At 40.2% G+C, this 17,535-nt stretch overlaps 1 protein-coding gene across 8 annotated transcripts in view; it reads left to right on the forward strand.

The window, feature by feature from the left end:
- The window catches only part of KCTD15 (potassium channel tetramerization domain containing 15), a 124,756-nt gene that overhangs the window by 100,288 nt on the left and 6,933 nt on the right, over positions 1–17,535 (forward strand). For all 8 annotated transcript variants that reach the window (XM_056525796.1, XM_056525802.1, XM_056525800.1 and 5 more), the window contains exon 3: positions 9,215–9,359. In XM_056525796.1, the coding sequence (XP_056381771.1) occupies positions 9,215–9,359 (145 nt within the window). The remainder of the gene's footprint in view (positions 1–9,214; positions 9,360–17,535) is intronic.

The following is a 17,535-nucleotide window of genomic DNA, read 5'->3' on the forward strand; positions in this document are numbered from 1 at the left end:
AAATCCTTTTGGGAAAACCTCTTGTGCACAGATGAGACCAAGATAGAGCTTTTTGGTAAAGCACATCATTCTACTGTTTACTGAAAACGGAATGAGGCCTACAAAGAAAAGAACACAGTACCTACAGTGAAATATGGTGGAGGTTCAATGATGTTTTGGGGTTGTTTTGCTGCCTCTGGCACTGGGTGCCTTGAATGTGTGCCATGAAATCTGAGGATTACCAACGGATTTTGGGTCGCACTTTACAGCCCAGTGTCAGAAAGTTGGATTTGGTCCGAGATCTTGGGTCTTTCAGCAGGACAATGACCCCAAAACATACATAAAAAGCACCCAGAAATGGATGGCAATAAAGCGCTGGAGAGTTCTGAAGTGAAAAAAAAGTCCCTTAAGGCAATATACATTAACCGTGTCAGCCAAATAGAAATCACTGAATGGACACTAAAATACAACTTTTAATTAATTCTACACTAAAAGCCGAATCAAAAAATCAGCACAACAAATGAAACCAAGAAATCAAAAAATGTGATAGTCCAATAGTGGATCACACTGATCCAGGAACTGGTACTTCCCAAATAAATCAAATGTAAGTGCGATATAAGTGACAGCAACTACAGCTTGTCAGATATGAAGAAAATAATTATTGCTCCACCAATCTGGAGACTTGCCATAGCTAGAGGTCCAAAATTAGTACTAAAGGGTAGAATGGGGGATAGGGTAGGTGGATGGGGAGGGACGGGCCTAGGGAACAAGCTGGCCTTATGGATGGACGGCCACTACCTACTGACCCTAATGATAGTGTCCCTGGTGCTACCCCTATACCTAGGCGGGGTGGGCTTCCTTATAAGGACGGTCCCGCACTGGAACCTACCCCTGTGATGGCCTGTTGAAGCATCTAAGTCACAGTGGGGAAGCTCTCTGTCTCACTAGACAAGACTGTCTAACTAAGTTGGATGGGAGAAGGAAAGGTGGACCTATGGTCAAACAAAGATAGCCTAATAGAATACACACTATGGTGTTTACTTTCCCTTTATGTAGCAATTGATTGTACAATAGGAGACCAATTTAACAGTTCTAGAACATGATATATAATCAACAAAAGAACCCACCATCCACTGTATAGATGGTTAACTGTACAGGTAGATCAGACTCAAATTATATATATTATCTAGTGCAGATTAAGAGGTACTCATCTGGACCCCAGGTATGGCAAGTATAGGTTATCAAAAACATCCCGACGCGTTTCTTGCCCCAGTCATCAGGGGACAATGGGGGGAAATAAATGGACTCATAGTAAATTGCAGATGATCGGATGGCTGGTGATGACAGGGCTGTCAGATGATCCCATGCGCCAATGGGATCATCTGACAGCCCTGTCATCACCAGCCATCAGATCATCTGCAATTTACTATGAGTTTGGTGTGACATTATGTCCAATTAGCTTTTTTCCCTCCCTTTTTTGGTTTAGTTCCAATACACACTAAGGGAATAAACGTGTATAGCAAAATATGTGTTGCTGCAATCCTTTTCTGTGAAAAAATTTAATAATTAAATGAAATGCTTAATTTTCATGAAAAATTTCAGGGGTGCCAACATTTACAGCCATGACCGTATAACCACAGCCATTAACTGTAACTTGAGCCCTCTTGGAGAATAAGAAATGCAAAAAAGTAATGTGATGGCTTTTTCCACCTTTGAAGGAGTGTAGAAACAAACATTAGGCATATCATACAGGTAAAGAACAGAAAAATGCTTATAGACTTTAGGTCTCCTTCACATGGTAATTTTTCAGCATTTTTTCTGCCTTGTAAATTAGGATGTAACATATTTTAATTCAACTTTGGTAATATTTTTAATGGCATCCACTTTTTTACAATGAAAAATTTTTTTCTTTCTCCTGACATCTCTTAAGTGCTATATAGAAGTTTGTGCTATATTGGAGTTCAAATACTATACCAAATGCTGTGTGTTTAACCCCTTAAGGCCCTTTTTCACCTTAAGGACTCGGCCATTTTTTGCAATTCTGACCACTGTCACTTTAAACATTAATAACTCTGGAATGCTTTTACTTATCATTCTGATTCCGAGATTGTTTTTTCGTGACATATTCTACTTTAACATTTTATGGTAACTTGCATCCTTTCTTGGTGAAAAATCTCCAAATTTGATGAAAAAAATGAAAATTGTGCATTTTTCTAACTTTGAAGCTCTCTGCTTGTAAGGAAAATGGATATTCAAAATATTTTTTTTTTTGGTTCACATATACAATATGTCTACTTTATGTTTGCATCATAAAATGTATGAGTTTTTACTCTTGGAAGACATCAGAGGGCTTCAAAGTTCAGCAGCAATTTTCCAATGTTTCACAAAATTTTCAAACTCAATATTTTTCAGGGACCAGTTCAGTTTTGAAGTGGATTTGAAGGGTCTTCATATTAGAAATAAACCATAAATTACCCCATTATAAAACCTGCACCCCCCAAAGTATTCAAAATGACATTCAGTCAGTGTTTTAACCCTTTAGGTGTTTCACAGGAATAGCAGCAAAGTGAAGAAGAAAATTCAAAATCTTCATTTTTTACACTCACATGTTCTTGTAGACCCAATTTTTGAATTTTTGCAAGTGGTAAAAGGAGAACATTTTTACTTGTATTTGTAGCCCAATTTCTCTCGAGTAAGCATATACCTCATATGTCTATGTAAAGTGTTCGGCGGGCGCAGTAGAGGGCTCAGAAGGGAAAGAGCGACAAGGGGATTTTGGAGGAACATTTTTCTGAAATGGTTTTTGTGGGGCATGTCACCTTTAGGAAGCCCCTAGGTTATCAAAACAGCAAAAAAAAAAAAAAAACACATGGCATAACATTTTGGAAACTAGACCACTTGGGGAATGTAACATGGGATAAACTGAGCCTTAATACCCCACAGGTGTTTCATGACTTTCGCAAATGTAAACAAAAAAATTTTTTTTTACCTAAAATGCTTGTTTTCCCAAAAATTTTACATTTTTAAAAAGGGTAATAGCAGAAAATACCCCCGCAAAATTTGAAGCCCAATTTCTCCCGATTCAGAACCCCTCACATGGCATTATATTTTGGAAACTAGACCCCTTGTGGAACGTAACAAGGGGTTAAGTGAACATTTATACCCCACAGGTGTTTCATTAATTTTGCATATGTAAAAAGGTTTTTCATTTTTTACCTAAAATGCTTGTTTTCCCAAAAATGTTACATTTAAAAAAAGGGTAAAAGCAGAAAATACCCCCCCAAAATTTGTAACACAATTTCTCCCGAGTACGGCGATACCCCATATGTGACCCTAAACTGTTGCCGTGAAATACGACAGGGCTCCAAAGTGAGAGCGCCATGCCGATTTGAGGCCTAAATTAGGGACTTGCATAGGGGTGGACATAGGGGTATTCTACGCCAGTGATTCCCAAACAGGGTGCCTCCAGCTGTTGTAACACTCCCAGCATGCCTGGACAGTCAGTGGCTGTCTGGTATTACTGGGAGTAGTTGTTTTGCAACAGCTGGAGGCTCCATTTTGGAAACAGTGGCGTACCAGATGTTTTTCATTTTTATTGGGGAGGGGAGGGGGGCTGTGTAGGGGTATGTGTATATGTAGTGTTTTTTACTTTATTTTGTGTTAGTGTAGTGTAGTGTTTTTAGGGTACAGTTGCACGGGCAGGGGTTCACAGTAGTTTCACGCTGGCAGTTTGAGCTGCGGCAGCTCAAACTTGCAGCCGGATACTTACTGTAAACCTCCGCCCATGTGAGTGTACCCTGTACATTCACATTGGGGAGGGGGGGACATCCAGCTGTTGCAAAACTACAACCCCCAGCATGCGCTGACAGACTGTACATGCTGAGAGTTTTAGTTTTGCAACAGCTGTAGGCACACTGGTTATGTATCACTGAGTTTGTGACCTAACTCAGTGTTTCACAACCAGTGTGCCTCCAGCTGTTGCAAAATTACAACTCCCAGCATGTACGGTGCATGCTGGGAGTTGTAGTTTGCAACAGCTGGAGGCACACCGGTCGTGAAACACTGAGTTAGGTAAAAAAAAAAAACTGAGTTTCACAACCAGTGTGCCTTCAGCTGTTGCAAAACTACAACTCTCAGCAGTCACCGACAGCCAACGGGCATGCTGGGAGTTGTAGTTATGCAACCAGTAGATGCACCACTACAACTCCCAGCATGCACTTTAGCTGTTTGTGCAAGCTGGGAGTTGTAGTTATACAACAGCTGAAGGTACACTTTTCCATAGAAAAAATGTGCCTCCAGCTGTTGCAAAACTATAAGTCCCAGCATGCCCATAAGGGAATGCTGGGCGTTATGGTGGTCTGCCTCCTGCTGTTGCATAACTACAGCTCCCAGCATGCCCTTTTTGCATGCTGGGAGCTGTTGCTAAGCAACAGCAGGAGGCTGTCAATCACCTCCAACTGCTGTTCCACGCCGCCGCACACATGTCAGTCCCTCGTCGTCGCCGCCGCTCCTGGGGCCCCGATCCCAACAGGGACGCCGGGGTTCGGGGTCCCCAGCTGCCGGGGTCCACGTCCCGCACCCGCTCACGTCCTCCAGAAGAGGGGCGGAGCGGGTTGCGGGAGTGACACCTGCAGCAGATGCCCTGATTGGTCGGCCGGTAAACCGGCCGACGAATCAGGGCGATCGTGGGGTGGCACCAGTGCCACCGCACCCCTGCTGGCTATGGCTGTTTGGGGCCGTCAGAGACTAAGATTTAGGCCTTATGCACACATATTAAGGAGCTGTAAGCATTCTGCATGGCACAGTATTCTGCAGCTTATTCTGCGGCTATGGATTTTTTAAAAATAAAATAGTCCACAAAACCTCACTGGTCTGTAATATGACCTCTTCACCATAATAGGCCTGTAGATACCATAGGAGGTAAGGATTTTAGCATATCCTTAGCAATCAGTTTGTTTTACATAACTGTTCAGCTTAAAGGGGTACTCCAATTTGTAAATTACTTCTATTAAAATATCTTAATCCTTCCAGTATTTATTAGCGACTGTATGCTACAGAGGAAATTTTTTTTTGTGTTTCTTTTCTTGCTCTCTGCTGGCACCTCTGTCCATGTCTGGAACTGTCCAGAGCCCATAGCAAACATATGCTGCTCTGGACAGTTCTGGACAGAGGTGTCAGCAGAGAGCACTGTGCTCATGACAGGAAAGAAATTCAAAAAGAAAAGAATTTTCTCTGTAGCATACAGCCGCTAATAAGTACTGGAAAGATTACGATTTTTGTAATAGAAGTTATATACAAATCTGTTTAATATTCTGGCACCAGTTGATTTAAAAAAAATAAGTTTTCCACACGAGTACCCCTTTAAAGTACAAGGATAGTGTATCAAAAACTAAAAAAAAAAATATATACAAATAGTCATCATTAAAAATCTCAAATGTGGGTGGTTGTGCATGTGGATAGTCTCACAGTGCAGCGTATATGGACATAATACAGATAAACATACCGTATTTCGCGCACAAGTTATTCCTGTCCAGTGTTTATTTATTTTTTTATATCATAGACACAAACATTCTAATTATTGCTGAATAAACTCAGTACTATGTGGCCTGCTTCACATTTGGCACAACAGCAATAGGACAGTAACATGGCCTACTATTGGAATACAAATGGCATCTATTTTATAGACTACGGAGCAGGGTGACATCCTCATTATTATTTACACAGATCAGAATGTAATAGTGTAGGCCTGTCCCTGTGAATCTCATACTAGATATTCTGAGCTGAATACTTTTCACTCTGCTCTCTGCATTCTATAGAAAACGTGGGCAGCAGATTGCCCAAGGCTCGATGAGATTCAGAGCCAGGGGCTATTGACCTAGTGTTACAGCTGTAACATGTGTATCATGTGTAGAGAAAAGCTGCATATGAGATGGGGGAGGGGATGAGTCCTCTCTGTACTGCTAAAATTATCATCAGAAATCAAGGACTTATTAAACAAATGAGGGATGCAAAAGACGTGAGTGCTGCGGCTTTATGCTGCACAAATAGAGTGTCTATACAGATTACATCTTGACACGTATCTAACCATCCCCAGGGGGTCACAAACCAATCGATTATTAGGGGTTAATATACATTCACATCTTGTTTTTGCAGAGTGTTCAGTATATGCTTCAGGAAAGCTGCCTGTGTGTAAACAATGCCCATATACATCGGTGCCCACTGACCTTCCACATGCTAATATGCATTAGAATACTTTTTTGTGTTATGGAATATCATAGTAGACTGTATTATGCTGTACAATGAAAACATGTATACCACACGGTCTACATATGTACCTGCTTTGCATTTCACTCTTGAATGATATTAGCAGTAATTATAAGTAATGAGTAAAGAGAGCATAAGGGTATGTTCACACAGCAGAATGTCTGTGCGGAATTCCTCACAGACATTCTGCAGCAACAGAGCCCCATTGATTTCAATGGGATTCTGCTGCTCTGTTCACATGGCAGAATTTCTGCCGCAGCAACATCTGCTGCAGAAATCCTGATTCCAGTGTCCGCATAAACATTGAACCTGTTGCTGGATTCTGCTAGGAAATGCATTTCCATCTATTGGATGGCCCGATTCTGAGTGGTCCTAGCGCGCCATGTTCTGCTGGCGGTCTGCTGTCTGTGGATTGTCCGCACAGTAAGTTTCCGTGCTGACATTCTACCATGTGAACATAGTCTTATACTGACAACTTTGGCAGGACTGTAACTACCAATTTATTTTCCCCTATGTACAAATATAACTTCAATAATACTGCTCGACACACTGATCAGCTGTGGCAGTAAAAGCAATAACAGATGAAGTTAAAGGGGTACTCTGGCAAAAAATGTTATTTGCTTGGTATCAATGTTCTGTCCTCTGGTGCAGTCTTCTTGCTGCATTCAGCTAAATGCAGGCCACAGCAATGTCCTGCCTCAGACAGTGATAGGCTGAGTGACAGGGCAACCTTTCAGGCCGGGCATCAGGAAGAAGACCAGGGTCAGGCCCAATACAGGCGGGACATAGCTATGGCCAGCATTTAGCTGAGCAACAGTGTGACGTGTCAGGTCCTAAAAGCAGGAAGAAGACCACTCCGGAGGACGGAACAGTAATACCGGCGGCACAAGGGGACATTGGGAGGTAAGTCAATAATAACATTGATTATCTCATGACAATGGCACCATTGTTCAAGGAGTTTTCTCCCCATCGTTCTGCACTCAATACCCCATAATAACAAAATTAAAACAGTAAGTTCGAAATTACTGTTTATTTATTAAAAAGGGAAAACTAAAATATAGTTGGAGCACCTTTGGCAGGAATTACAGCATCCAGCCTTCTTGGGTATGATACCACAAGGATTGCACACTGGGTTTGAGATTTTTCTACCATTCTTCTCTGCAGATCCTGTGCTCTGTGAGGTTGGAAGGAGACATTTGGGGCAATTTATCAAAACCTGTGAGGAGGAAAAGTTGTCCAGTTGTCCATAGCAACCAATCAGATAATTTCTTACATTTTTTCAGTGCCTTTTCAAAAAATAAAAAGAACTAATAAGATTGGTTGCCATGGGAAACTGGTGAACTTTCCTCTGCACAGGTTTTGATATATCTCCCCCATTGTCTTGTTGGAAAGTAAACATTTGGTCCAGTCTGAGGTCCAGAACACTCTAGATCAGCTTTTCAATAAGAATATCTCTGTACTTTGCTCCAATCAGTTTCCCATCAACCCTGACCAGTCTTCCTATCTTAGCCAAAACACAGCATGATACTGTCACCACCGTGCTTCACTGTATGGATTGTATTGGGCAAGTGATGAACAGAACCTGTTTTCCTTCAGAAAGGACCCTTAAAATTTAGGACAAAAAGGTCACTCTTGATTTCATCAGATTAGGGAAACTTGTTTCTCACAGTCTAAGGCTGTGTTCACACAATGGAATTTCCACAGCAGCAGAGTTCCATTGACTCCAATAAGATTCTGCGTGTTCACATAGTAGAAGTTTCCAGCATGCTAATTCAAATTCCAGTGTCCACAGAAAGAATATACATGTCTATTCTTTTTGCGGACTCCACACAAAAATGCATTGCCGTCTATGAGATGGCTAATTTCCGAGCAGTCCTATTGATGTTATATGTATTAATGATATGGCCAATTGGTCTCTGTACTAAAATTTACTGCTATATACAAGAATATCCCTACTATAATACTGCTTCCTATGTACAAAAATAAAACTACTATAATACTGTCCACTACTTACAAGAATATAACTACAATAATACTGGCTCCTAAGTAAAAGAATTTACCATAAAATGTCCCCTAGATTCAAGAGTACGACTACTATAATGCTGCCTCCTTCTGTATATACAAGAATATCACTAGTTGTACTGAGGCAGTAGAGGAAAGGGGAGACAGCACTACCAATGGTCATAGCATGCAGAAAACATATAATGTAAATGGTCCCGTGCAGGAGAAGCAGATTCCGGGGTACAGGGGTGCCAGATGATTGTGAGATAGAGACATCAATGCATGAATCCGAAAGAAGAACTTCACATCTGCACTCTGGCCAGAGGAAGCGGTTTTACCCGCGAAACCAGCTGTTCGCCGCCCACCCGCACAGCCTCGGCTGTTGCGCTCCTTGTTTCCCGATCCCACCAGGCCGGCTTGTATATTCTTTATGATGACAAAATAAAGTGAAGTTGTACACAGGTGAGTCCAGATGTGAAGTTCTTCTTTTGGATTCATAACTAGTTGTACTTTGCTGAAGTGTAGATTAAAGGGGTACTCCGCTGCCCTGCTTCCGGAGCTCTTCTCCCCAGCGTCCAGAAGTTTATTGTTCCGAACGCTGTGTGTGGGCTTCCGTGTTCAGGGCTGCCCCTCGTGAGGTCATGCCCACCCCCTCGTGACGTCCCGCCCGCCCCCTCAACGAAAGTCTATGGGAAGGGGGCGCGATGGCCCGTTCGGAACAATAAACTTCCGGACGCTGGGGAGCAGAGCTCCGGAAGCAGGGCAGCGGAGTACCCCTTTAATGACTCTACAGTAATACTGTACTCTTTATAAAAAATAACTACTAGAATACTGCCCCTATAGACAAGAATATCACTTTAAAGGCAGTGTCCTATCCACTTGACAATGTGCTGATCAGCTGTTATAACCAGGAAATTGACTGATACATTTTTTTCTTTGTAACAATTGTGTTTTTCACTCTGCTCCTCAGAATAAGTCGTCTGTTTAATGGCACAGAACCCATTGTACTGGACAGTTTAAAACAGCATTACTTTATCGACCGAGATGGGGAAATTTTCCGCTACATCTTAAGTTTTCTACGAACTTCAAAATTGCTCCTTCCTGAAGATTTTAAGGTAAGACTGCTGATAAAAACGTTTTATAAAAAGATGCACAACAATAACCTACTGCAGTGTACAGAATTTCTTTATCCAAGTTTTTCTTGCAAAAAAGGCATATGTCAAAGAGACAAATACAACAGAGAGCCGTCAGCCTTTAGCAAAGAAAACCCACACTAACCCAAAAGAGGGTCTTCTTGCATGAAGAATTTATGTACCATAAAAACTATTGTGGAAATCTTTCAGGAGATGTATACAGCCCAAACCAGGTGCACTATAAAAAATTTTGGACAGGCTCCCTTGTTACTGACAATTATGTTTTACTTTGAAATGCTGCGGCCAACTGGAGAGAGGTAGTTTAAAATGGACTTATGGCACCAGGTTTAGTGTTTTGAGAGGGGGTCTTTCGGTATTCTTCCATCCAACTTTATTAGCAGGTCTCTCTCCATTTGTGTTTAGTAAAACATCTGTCAAGGAAGTCAGGTGGGTGGGAAGAAGCTGAGAAGACAGCCTCTCAGCAATTTACCTGCTCCTTTTCAGCGTAAAATTTTGTTGTTGGTAACAAGGGATCCTGTCTAAATTTCATGCTTCCTGTAGTTCAGGTAGCATATATTTCCTGAAAATATCCAGTTTAATCAAAATTAAACCTAAACCTTGGCAATATATTTCTGTCATATTTTAAATGGTTCTTAAAAATTATACTTGAAATGTAGTTATTACGGTAAACTTTACAGATTAGATTTTACATGAATCTCCCATACAATGTAAATGAAAAGGAGCTGCTGATAGCCAAGAGGACGAACCAGTTTACAGTCAGTCACAACATGCCATTCCCAATATCAAATCATATCATATGTTAAGCTAGAGTCATGCCACATTTAATCTCACGGTGTGTGGGCACAATTGTATACCACAGAATGTATACCTAAACAGTTGCACAAGCCTTGTATTACCTCATGTTGCATGAACATGTTAGACTTACATCACCCATTTTCCTTCTTAAAATAAGTCATAATTTCAGTTTTTCGTGTAAGGGACACATATACATTAGATTGCTGGATCTAACAGTGTATGGGGTGGGTGCTGCAAGGCAATCGCGAATGTCGTCTCTTAAGTGGTAGTTTGTATGGCTATATTTCTGCCTCCCATGCCCCCTTTGTTAGTTGCCTTTGGAAGTGCCTGCCCGTTCCCCAATTACCATGCAGAAGCAATACCTGCTGGACAAAATTATCTGACTGGCACCTAACTAATGACCTGTTTAACCTTTTACATTTTTTAAGTTATTTATAGAAGTGTAAACATTTTCGTTCTGCAGGTTTGTCTAGCATTGTGAATGTGGTTAATAGTTGAAAACTGAGTGGTAGGATGGATGGGAAGTGCCTGAAGACATTCAGCCCAAAGGGATGTAGGCCCCACACCAGATGGCAGGCTGAGGTGGTTTCTTGGCATAAATTGATTGGTTGAAAAACTAACATTATATGACATCACTGTGTTGGTGAGGCCCAGGGCAGTGTTAGTCCGCCCTCGCCTGTTGGTACAGTGATTCTCATGCCATCTGTCTAACTGTAACTATATGAATGTTGTACTTATATGGGGAAATGGAAATGCCAGGTGTTATACTTTTCACTGGAATATGTATGATTTATACTTCGCTCCACAGAACAATTTCCTTGTAAGCTCAGGTCACCGACTTGTTGTAGGTTGTATTTTTGGATTCTAAGTATTATGCTGAAATACATGGTTACTAGGCAACCTGTAAACAAAACGCAGTAGTCACTTCTGGTTTCTGTTGCTTCATGAAACAATGTATTCTTATTCACCCACTGGTGACCATATGTAGATTTAAGTGTTAAGAAATGTAACCATGAAACAATGTATTCTTATTCACCCACTGGTGACCATATGTAGATTTAAGTGTTAAGAAATGTAACCATGTGCAGGAGGAGTTTTATATGAAAAGGCTTCTAAGGATAGTATATAAAACCATTGCTGGAATGTTTGTGGGAAATGTCATTGTATGCTTTATGTGGCATTCATCATGAATGAAAATAGATTGTAAGTTAAATAGAAGTGAGAGACACATTTGGTGCTTCTTTGTTTTAGGCTCTGGGCCATACACATGACATATCAGATCATATTCAAAGTATACAAATGTTCCTTTAGGTTCTATGCCAAGAGTGTCCATTAAGTATACATTTGATAGGTATGTCTTCATACCATTTTTTTGGAAAATATTTAATAGCAAAGCCTACTACATTATTTGGCATAGCAAACAATTTGTACTGTATTATACTTTAAAAGTGTCCCTCATCTGCACAGCCAGTTGGCTTGACTGACAAGCCAAAAGCATGTTTACATGGCCAGCAGGTCCTGGCATCTGCCCAGGTTTGCCTGGTACTGAGTCAAGCCCTGATCAACTGTATTGCCCAAATGTGATGTGAAGAAAGAATGCATTTATATAATAACTAAAAGTATAACCATAAAAATCTAAGAATTTGGGCCACATCCCAACCTTATTTCAAAACCAACTCATTTGGTGGCACTTGAGACTAAAACGGTTTACCATAATACATGTACAGCAATGCATATTAACCATATTCATACCAAGTGGGTGCTATTTAATATGGTTGATTAAAAATATCAAAACTCTGATAGGATCAGGAGCAAATTATCTTTAGTCCGCTTCAATAATAAAAGGGCTGGTTGTGACCGTACCCTTATCATCATGTGATAATGGGACTGAGAGGAATGTGAATCTACAAACTATGTGAAAAAAGCACAAGGGGGGGGGGATTTATCAAGGTTTATCAAAGCTATACATTTTATCCACAAGTCATGGTTTTGAAAAACCTTTCTGTGTCCCTTCTAATTCTGTTATGAAAAGTTGGTGTGGTTTACTGAGATGAAGCATGACCTGCTGCTGCCCAGCAGATTTATCAGAACTTACACCAGAAACCTGAATAAATAGTGATAGAAATCTACTTTAGCTCAGAGCTGGAGAAGATTTCGAAATCTGGAGAACATACAGTGTAGGAGATGTCCCGAATTTATTAAGAGACTTGTGCCTAAAAAATCTTGTCACCTGCACTAACCTGCTTGCACAGGGTAATAATATGGGTAATGCTGATTACAACGTTTTTTTACCTCTTTTTATATTTTTTTTATCTGTGGTGAGTTTTGGACTAAAACACAAATATGTAAATTAGCTTCTTGGTGCACTGGGGGTGTTCCCTAGCTCCTTGGTGCACTATTATGCCCACCTACATTAGGAATGTGATACACCCCTTTTATAAATATTCCTTCCTCATTGTACAACTGCCTGTACCACCAGGGCACATGCCCCGCTTTTCTACTATGCACACTGGTGGTATGAGCCGTCTGTGCTGGTGATGTAACAGCATGTATTGGCTATGTGCTTGTACAACACGGAATAAGTGTTTATGAAGGAGGTGTAGCACAGGACTGATGTGGGAGGGCTAGGATACCCCAGTCATCCCCCCGGAGTGCACAGAGAAGCTCATTTTCGATATTTCTAGTTTAGACCTTAACTTAGGTCCCATGAATAAATAAAGGTTAAAAGCATTGTATTCAACCTGCACTATTACCCTGTGAAAGCAGGTTAGTACTGGTGAGGTTAATGTTAGTTTTTCTTTTAAGACCAATGTCTGAGGCCCAAGTCTTAATAAATTCTCCCCTAAATGTCTCAGTAGGGAGGTGTGATCATCATGTGGTATATGGTGGCGACTTCCATAGATTCTAAATGCAACATTTCTCACTGAATTTAAAAGGGGTCCATACCAACTGGACTACCAGTCTGGGCATGCAGGTCACTAGAGGTCAACACTCAACTAAAGAGTGTCAGCTAGAGAAATGTGATTACATGTCACCCACAAACTAGGGGCTCTCTGAATCTAATAAAAGAGGAAACCTGAGAACCTTTGCAGTGGCTCTCTCTTGCTGCTAAAAAATAGGGTGGTCTTTCCCTCTAAAACCTACATATGCCCTAATAGGACCTTGCAATGGGGTTTGTTGTTACAAAATTATAAGAGATAATTATAATTAGGGTTTAGTATGTAATTGGTTGCTATGGTTATATGTAAATAACATTTTTCACCAATTTAGAATGTTAGATAATGGATACTAGTGAGTTTAAAATAAAAAAACTTTCCACAGTAAGTAGTAGGATGTTGGCTAATTGTATACAGAAGATAAATATAGTGTTTGTGTTTTTCTAATTAGCAAACACTTTGGAGAGTGTAAAACACATGCAACTTTTTTCTCTCCCTTATCCTCAGCCATGTTTTATGTTAAAGAAATCATTACAACGAGCTGCTGAATATTTATCAGTTTTCACCTTTGTTTAATCAAATAGAAGAAAGTGCCGTCGGGTTACATCGCATTTCGTTTCATCCCGGCAGTCGTAAAAGTTGTTAAAAGTTTTGGAATATTTAGCGTTGAACAATTTGAGATCCCTGTTAATTTCTGCCAAGCTTCCATGGATCCACTATAGTGAAGTGGGTGAAGCTGGAGGGAGAAAACTGTCTGTACATCTTGCAGTGCTTAGAAAAGGAGTGTGAAATTGTAGTATACACGTAGTGTTGCACTGTGAACCTATTGGAGTTAGAGAGTTGGAATCACTATATGAATATTATTTGCATTATTTACTATTTTCTGTTTATAGATAGAATGTCAGATAAATGCAGAGAGCTAGGCAGAGATAACATTGACAACTGTTTTTAGGTATATCACTATAAAATTATTTCTAAAATCTGTATCATAGTAAGGCTACTTTCACACTGCCGTTTGTCTCCGGCATTGTGAAGCCCATTATTTTAGTATTTTTATTTATTTATTTTTTTCTCCTGCTATTCTCTGAAAATAGCGGCGCCCGATGGACCCCATTGACTATAATAGGGTCCATCCGGGCCCTTTATTGCCCGTCAAAATGACAGCCGTCAAACTCCAATAAAAAAAATAAAAAAAAGAGTTTGACGGCCGTTATTCACCAGTCATAACGATAGTGTGAAAGGGGCCTAAGCTGCTATGTAAGCATCTCTACAGGAACAAAGTTTATAGTACAATTATGCAACATGTGAAGCTGGGCTTATACTTTTCTGCGATGACTAGAGATTGGTAAATCAATTTGCCTCATTTTCCAATTCATAGAATGCAATGAAAGAATCAATTTCCTAATGTATCATGATAGACAAATATTCAATATGTTTTCTATTGTAAACTTAACTCTTATGCATATGGCTGTTGCCATAATATGGTACCAACAGACTGTAATGGGCCCATACTGTATGTTTGATGTTACAAGAAGACATATTGAGGATGTTGTAATACAGAGTTATTCTTTACAATGCTTCTAGAGGTTAAAATCAAGACTCCATACAACAGTACAGAGAGGGCCTACAGCTTTGAAATACAGAAAATAAGGGCTGTATATGTCACTGCACAACTTAATCTTGTACATTGACTGTAGATTTAAAATTCTGGCCAGCTGTGACCTCTTATACATATACTGAGTATAATAGTTTCCTTTTTTATAGTGGTTGTTGCTAAACACTTGTTTCATAAATCACAATGGTACTATTAAAGTGCACTCATTGAGAAGGTGGTACAGCCTTGGATTGCACAACTTTTAAATCTGGCTGTGTTACTTGTTAATACCCCTCAATGCTGTAGACAGCTCAGGAATTCACACCCAAAAGCCAGCGTTTTTTTTTTTTTTACTATGGTCTCTGAGAATAACCTAAGGCTTTTCTCAACCTTTGATGTGTTACTTATAGTAAGGCTGGCAAAAAATGCAGCCTGGGATAGGTTGTCTCCAAGATGGCACACAGCATCTGAAGAGTTGGAACCTTGCCATACTCAAAACTGGAAAGCTAAAATTGTATAAAATCTTAGAAAAAGCTTTTTCTCCCCTGGGAACAACGCCATAACTGTCCCTTGGCTGTAACTGGTATTGTCACTTAGTCACATTCAGAGGAATGGCCTTAATACAGCCAGGTGTTATTATATTTACTAAAAGATTCAATGCTTCTAGAATGGTTTTGAAACATAGCTAAACTGACTGGCTTTAACATTAAACCACTTGCATACCATTGTGTAGATCACTCTTGAGCCACAAAAACAGTTCTGACCTGTTGAGGCATGGACTCCACAAGACCACTGAAGGTGACTGAAGGATACTGGCACAAAGACGTCAGTAGAAAATCCTTAAACTTATGTGGTGTTATTCCAGCATATGCACAAATCTAGGGAATTGAGGCCATGTAAACACATTTATTCCTTTTTCATGTTTTCAAACTATTCCTGTGTTTTAGGGTAAATTATTCTATTAACTGAGGCCACTGGCTTTAGGGAATACTATTGCCATGAAGGAGTGTACTTGGTCTGCAAACATGTTAATTTAGCTGGTACATGTAAAGAAACTTGGCCATAAATGCCTTGAGCCAAGGTTCGCCAGTAGCACATTACCCAGGACTTAGGAGTTGTAGTCGACAGTAAATTTAACTGTAGCAACCAGTGTCAGGCAGCTGCTGCAAGGGCAAATAAAATCATGGGATGCATCAAAAGGGGCATAGATACAGGACAATAAAATAATTCTACCAAATCACTTGTCAGACCACACATAGAATACTGTGTACAGTACTGGGCACCAGTGTACAAGAAAGATATAGTGGAGCTGGAGAGGGTTCAAAGACGGGCAACCCGAGTAATACGGGGAATGGGAGGACTACAGTACCAAGAAAGATTATCAGAATTAGGGTTACTTAGTTTAGAAGAAACAAGGTTTAGGGGAGACCTAATAACTATGTATAAATATATCAGGGGACCGTACAGTGATCTCTCCCATGATCTATTTATACCCAGGACTGTATATATAACAAGGGGGCATCCTCTTCGTTTAGAGGAAAGAAGGTTCTACACCAGCACAGATGGGCATCCTGTAAGAACAGTGAGACTGTGGAACTCTCTTCCGGAGGAAGTGGTCATGGTGAACTCAGTAAAAGAGTTCAAAAGGGGTCTGGAGACATTTCTGGAGAGCAATAATATTACAGGTTATGGATATTAGTTTTATAGGGACAGAACATTGATTTGGGGAATAATTCTGATTGGCATATTTGGAGTCAGGAAGGAATTTTACCCCTAGTATAAAGGTTTTTTGCCTTCCTCTGGATCAGCTCAGTAAGGACACAATTGGGAAATAGGTGGAACTTGATGGACTCTGCTCTTTTTAAAACCTTATGGACTATGTTACTATGTTATATTGCCACTGGGCTTGTCTGTTAGAAATGTCAATTTAAGAAAACATTCCTAATCTACGGTGGAGAATTATCATCCAGGCGTTTTATATAAAAAATGTATTATTTATTGACTATTGAATGAAAATGGCAGTTTACATACATAGGTACATTGTCTCTAAGTACAATTAACAATATTAGACTAAATATACACTATGTAGGAGATCCCTATAAAATAATAGAGGTAGAATAATCTCATCTCACCATTTTGGGCTTAATAAGTTCATATAACATGGTGGATTCATCTTGTTTCCTTGTTCAAGATGGCCTCCCCCGTCTTCCATCCTTCTTCATCCAGATGTCCTCATGTGTCCTTCTTCAGGGTATCTTGGTCTTGTCTGGCTGGGCCACGCCTCCTTCCTTTGTTCTTTAAGCTTTGAAGTCTTAAACTTATATACCAGTGGCTAACATCTGATTGATGTTGAACACTTCCTTACAAGCTGAAGATTCTATTTAGGTTTGCTCGCGTAAGCATATAGTTATGGTACACAGTTATTGTCATGAAATACTTCTTAGCTTCAGCTATTCTATCTATAGGATTCAGCTAGCTCAACTTGTATATATTTAACTTATTTCAAAAGGTCAGTTCAGCCATCTTGTATTCAATACCCTTGCTCAATTACCTTGATCCATGGATTATAATGATATTGTAGATTATGCACAATATTTTACATTGTCTTTTTCCCATAAAGCCTGCTGGCGCCATCGTGCCCATTGTTTACCTGACCTTTCAAAATTGATGGGACAGTGCTGTAGTGCCACCAAGTATGGCAATTCTAGGACAAGCAGCAGTAGACACTTAAGAGGCTGTGGTGCTCACATGAGCTCCGTGGCCTTCTCCAACAAGTGATTGTCAGGGGTGGAGGGAGTCTGTCTGAAAGGTG

The sequence above is a fragment of the Hyla sarda genome, chromosome 6 (assembly GCF_029499605.1).
Source record: "Hyla sarda isolate aHylSar1 chromosome 6, aHylSar1.hap1, whole genome shotgun sequence".
NCBI lineage: Eukaryota > Metazoa > Chordata > Amphibia > Anura > Hylidae > Hyla > Hyla sarda.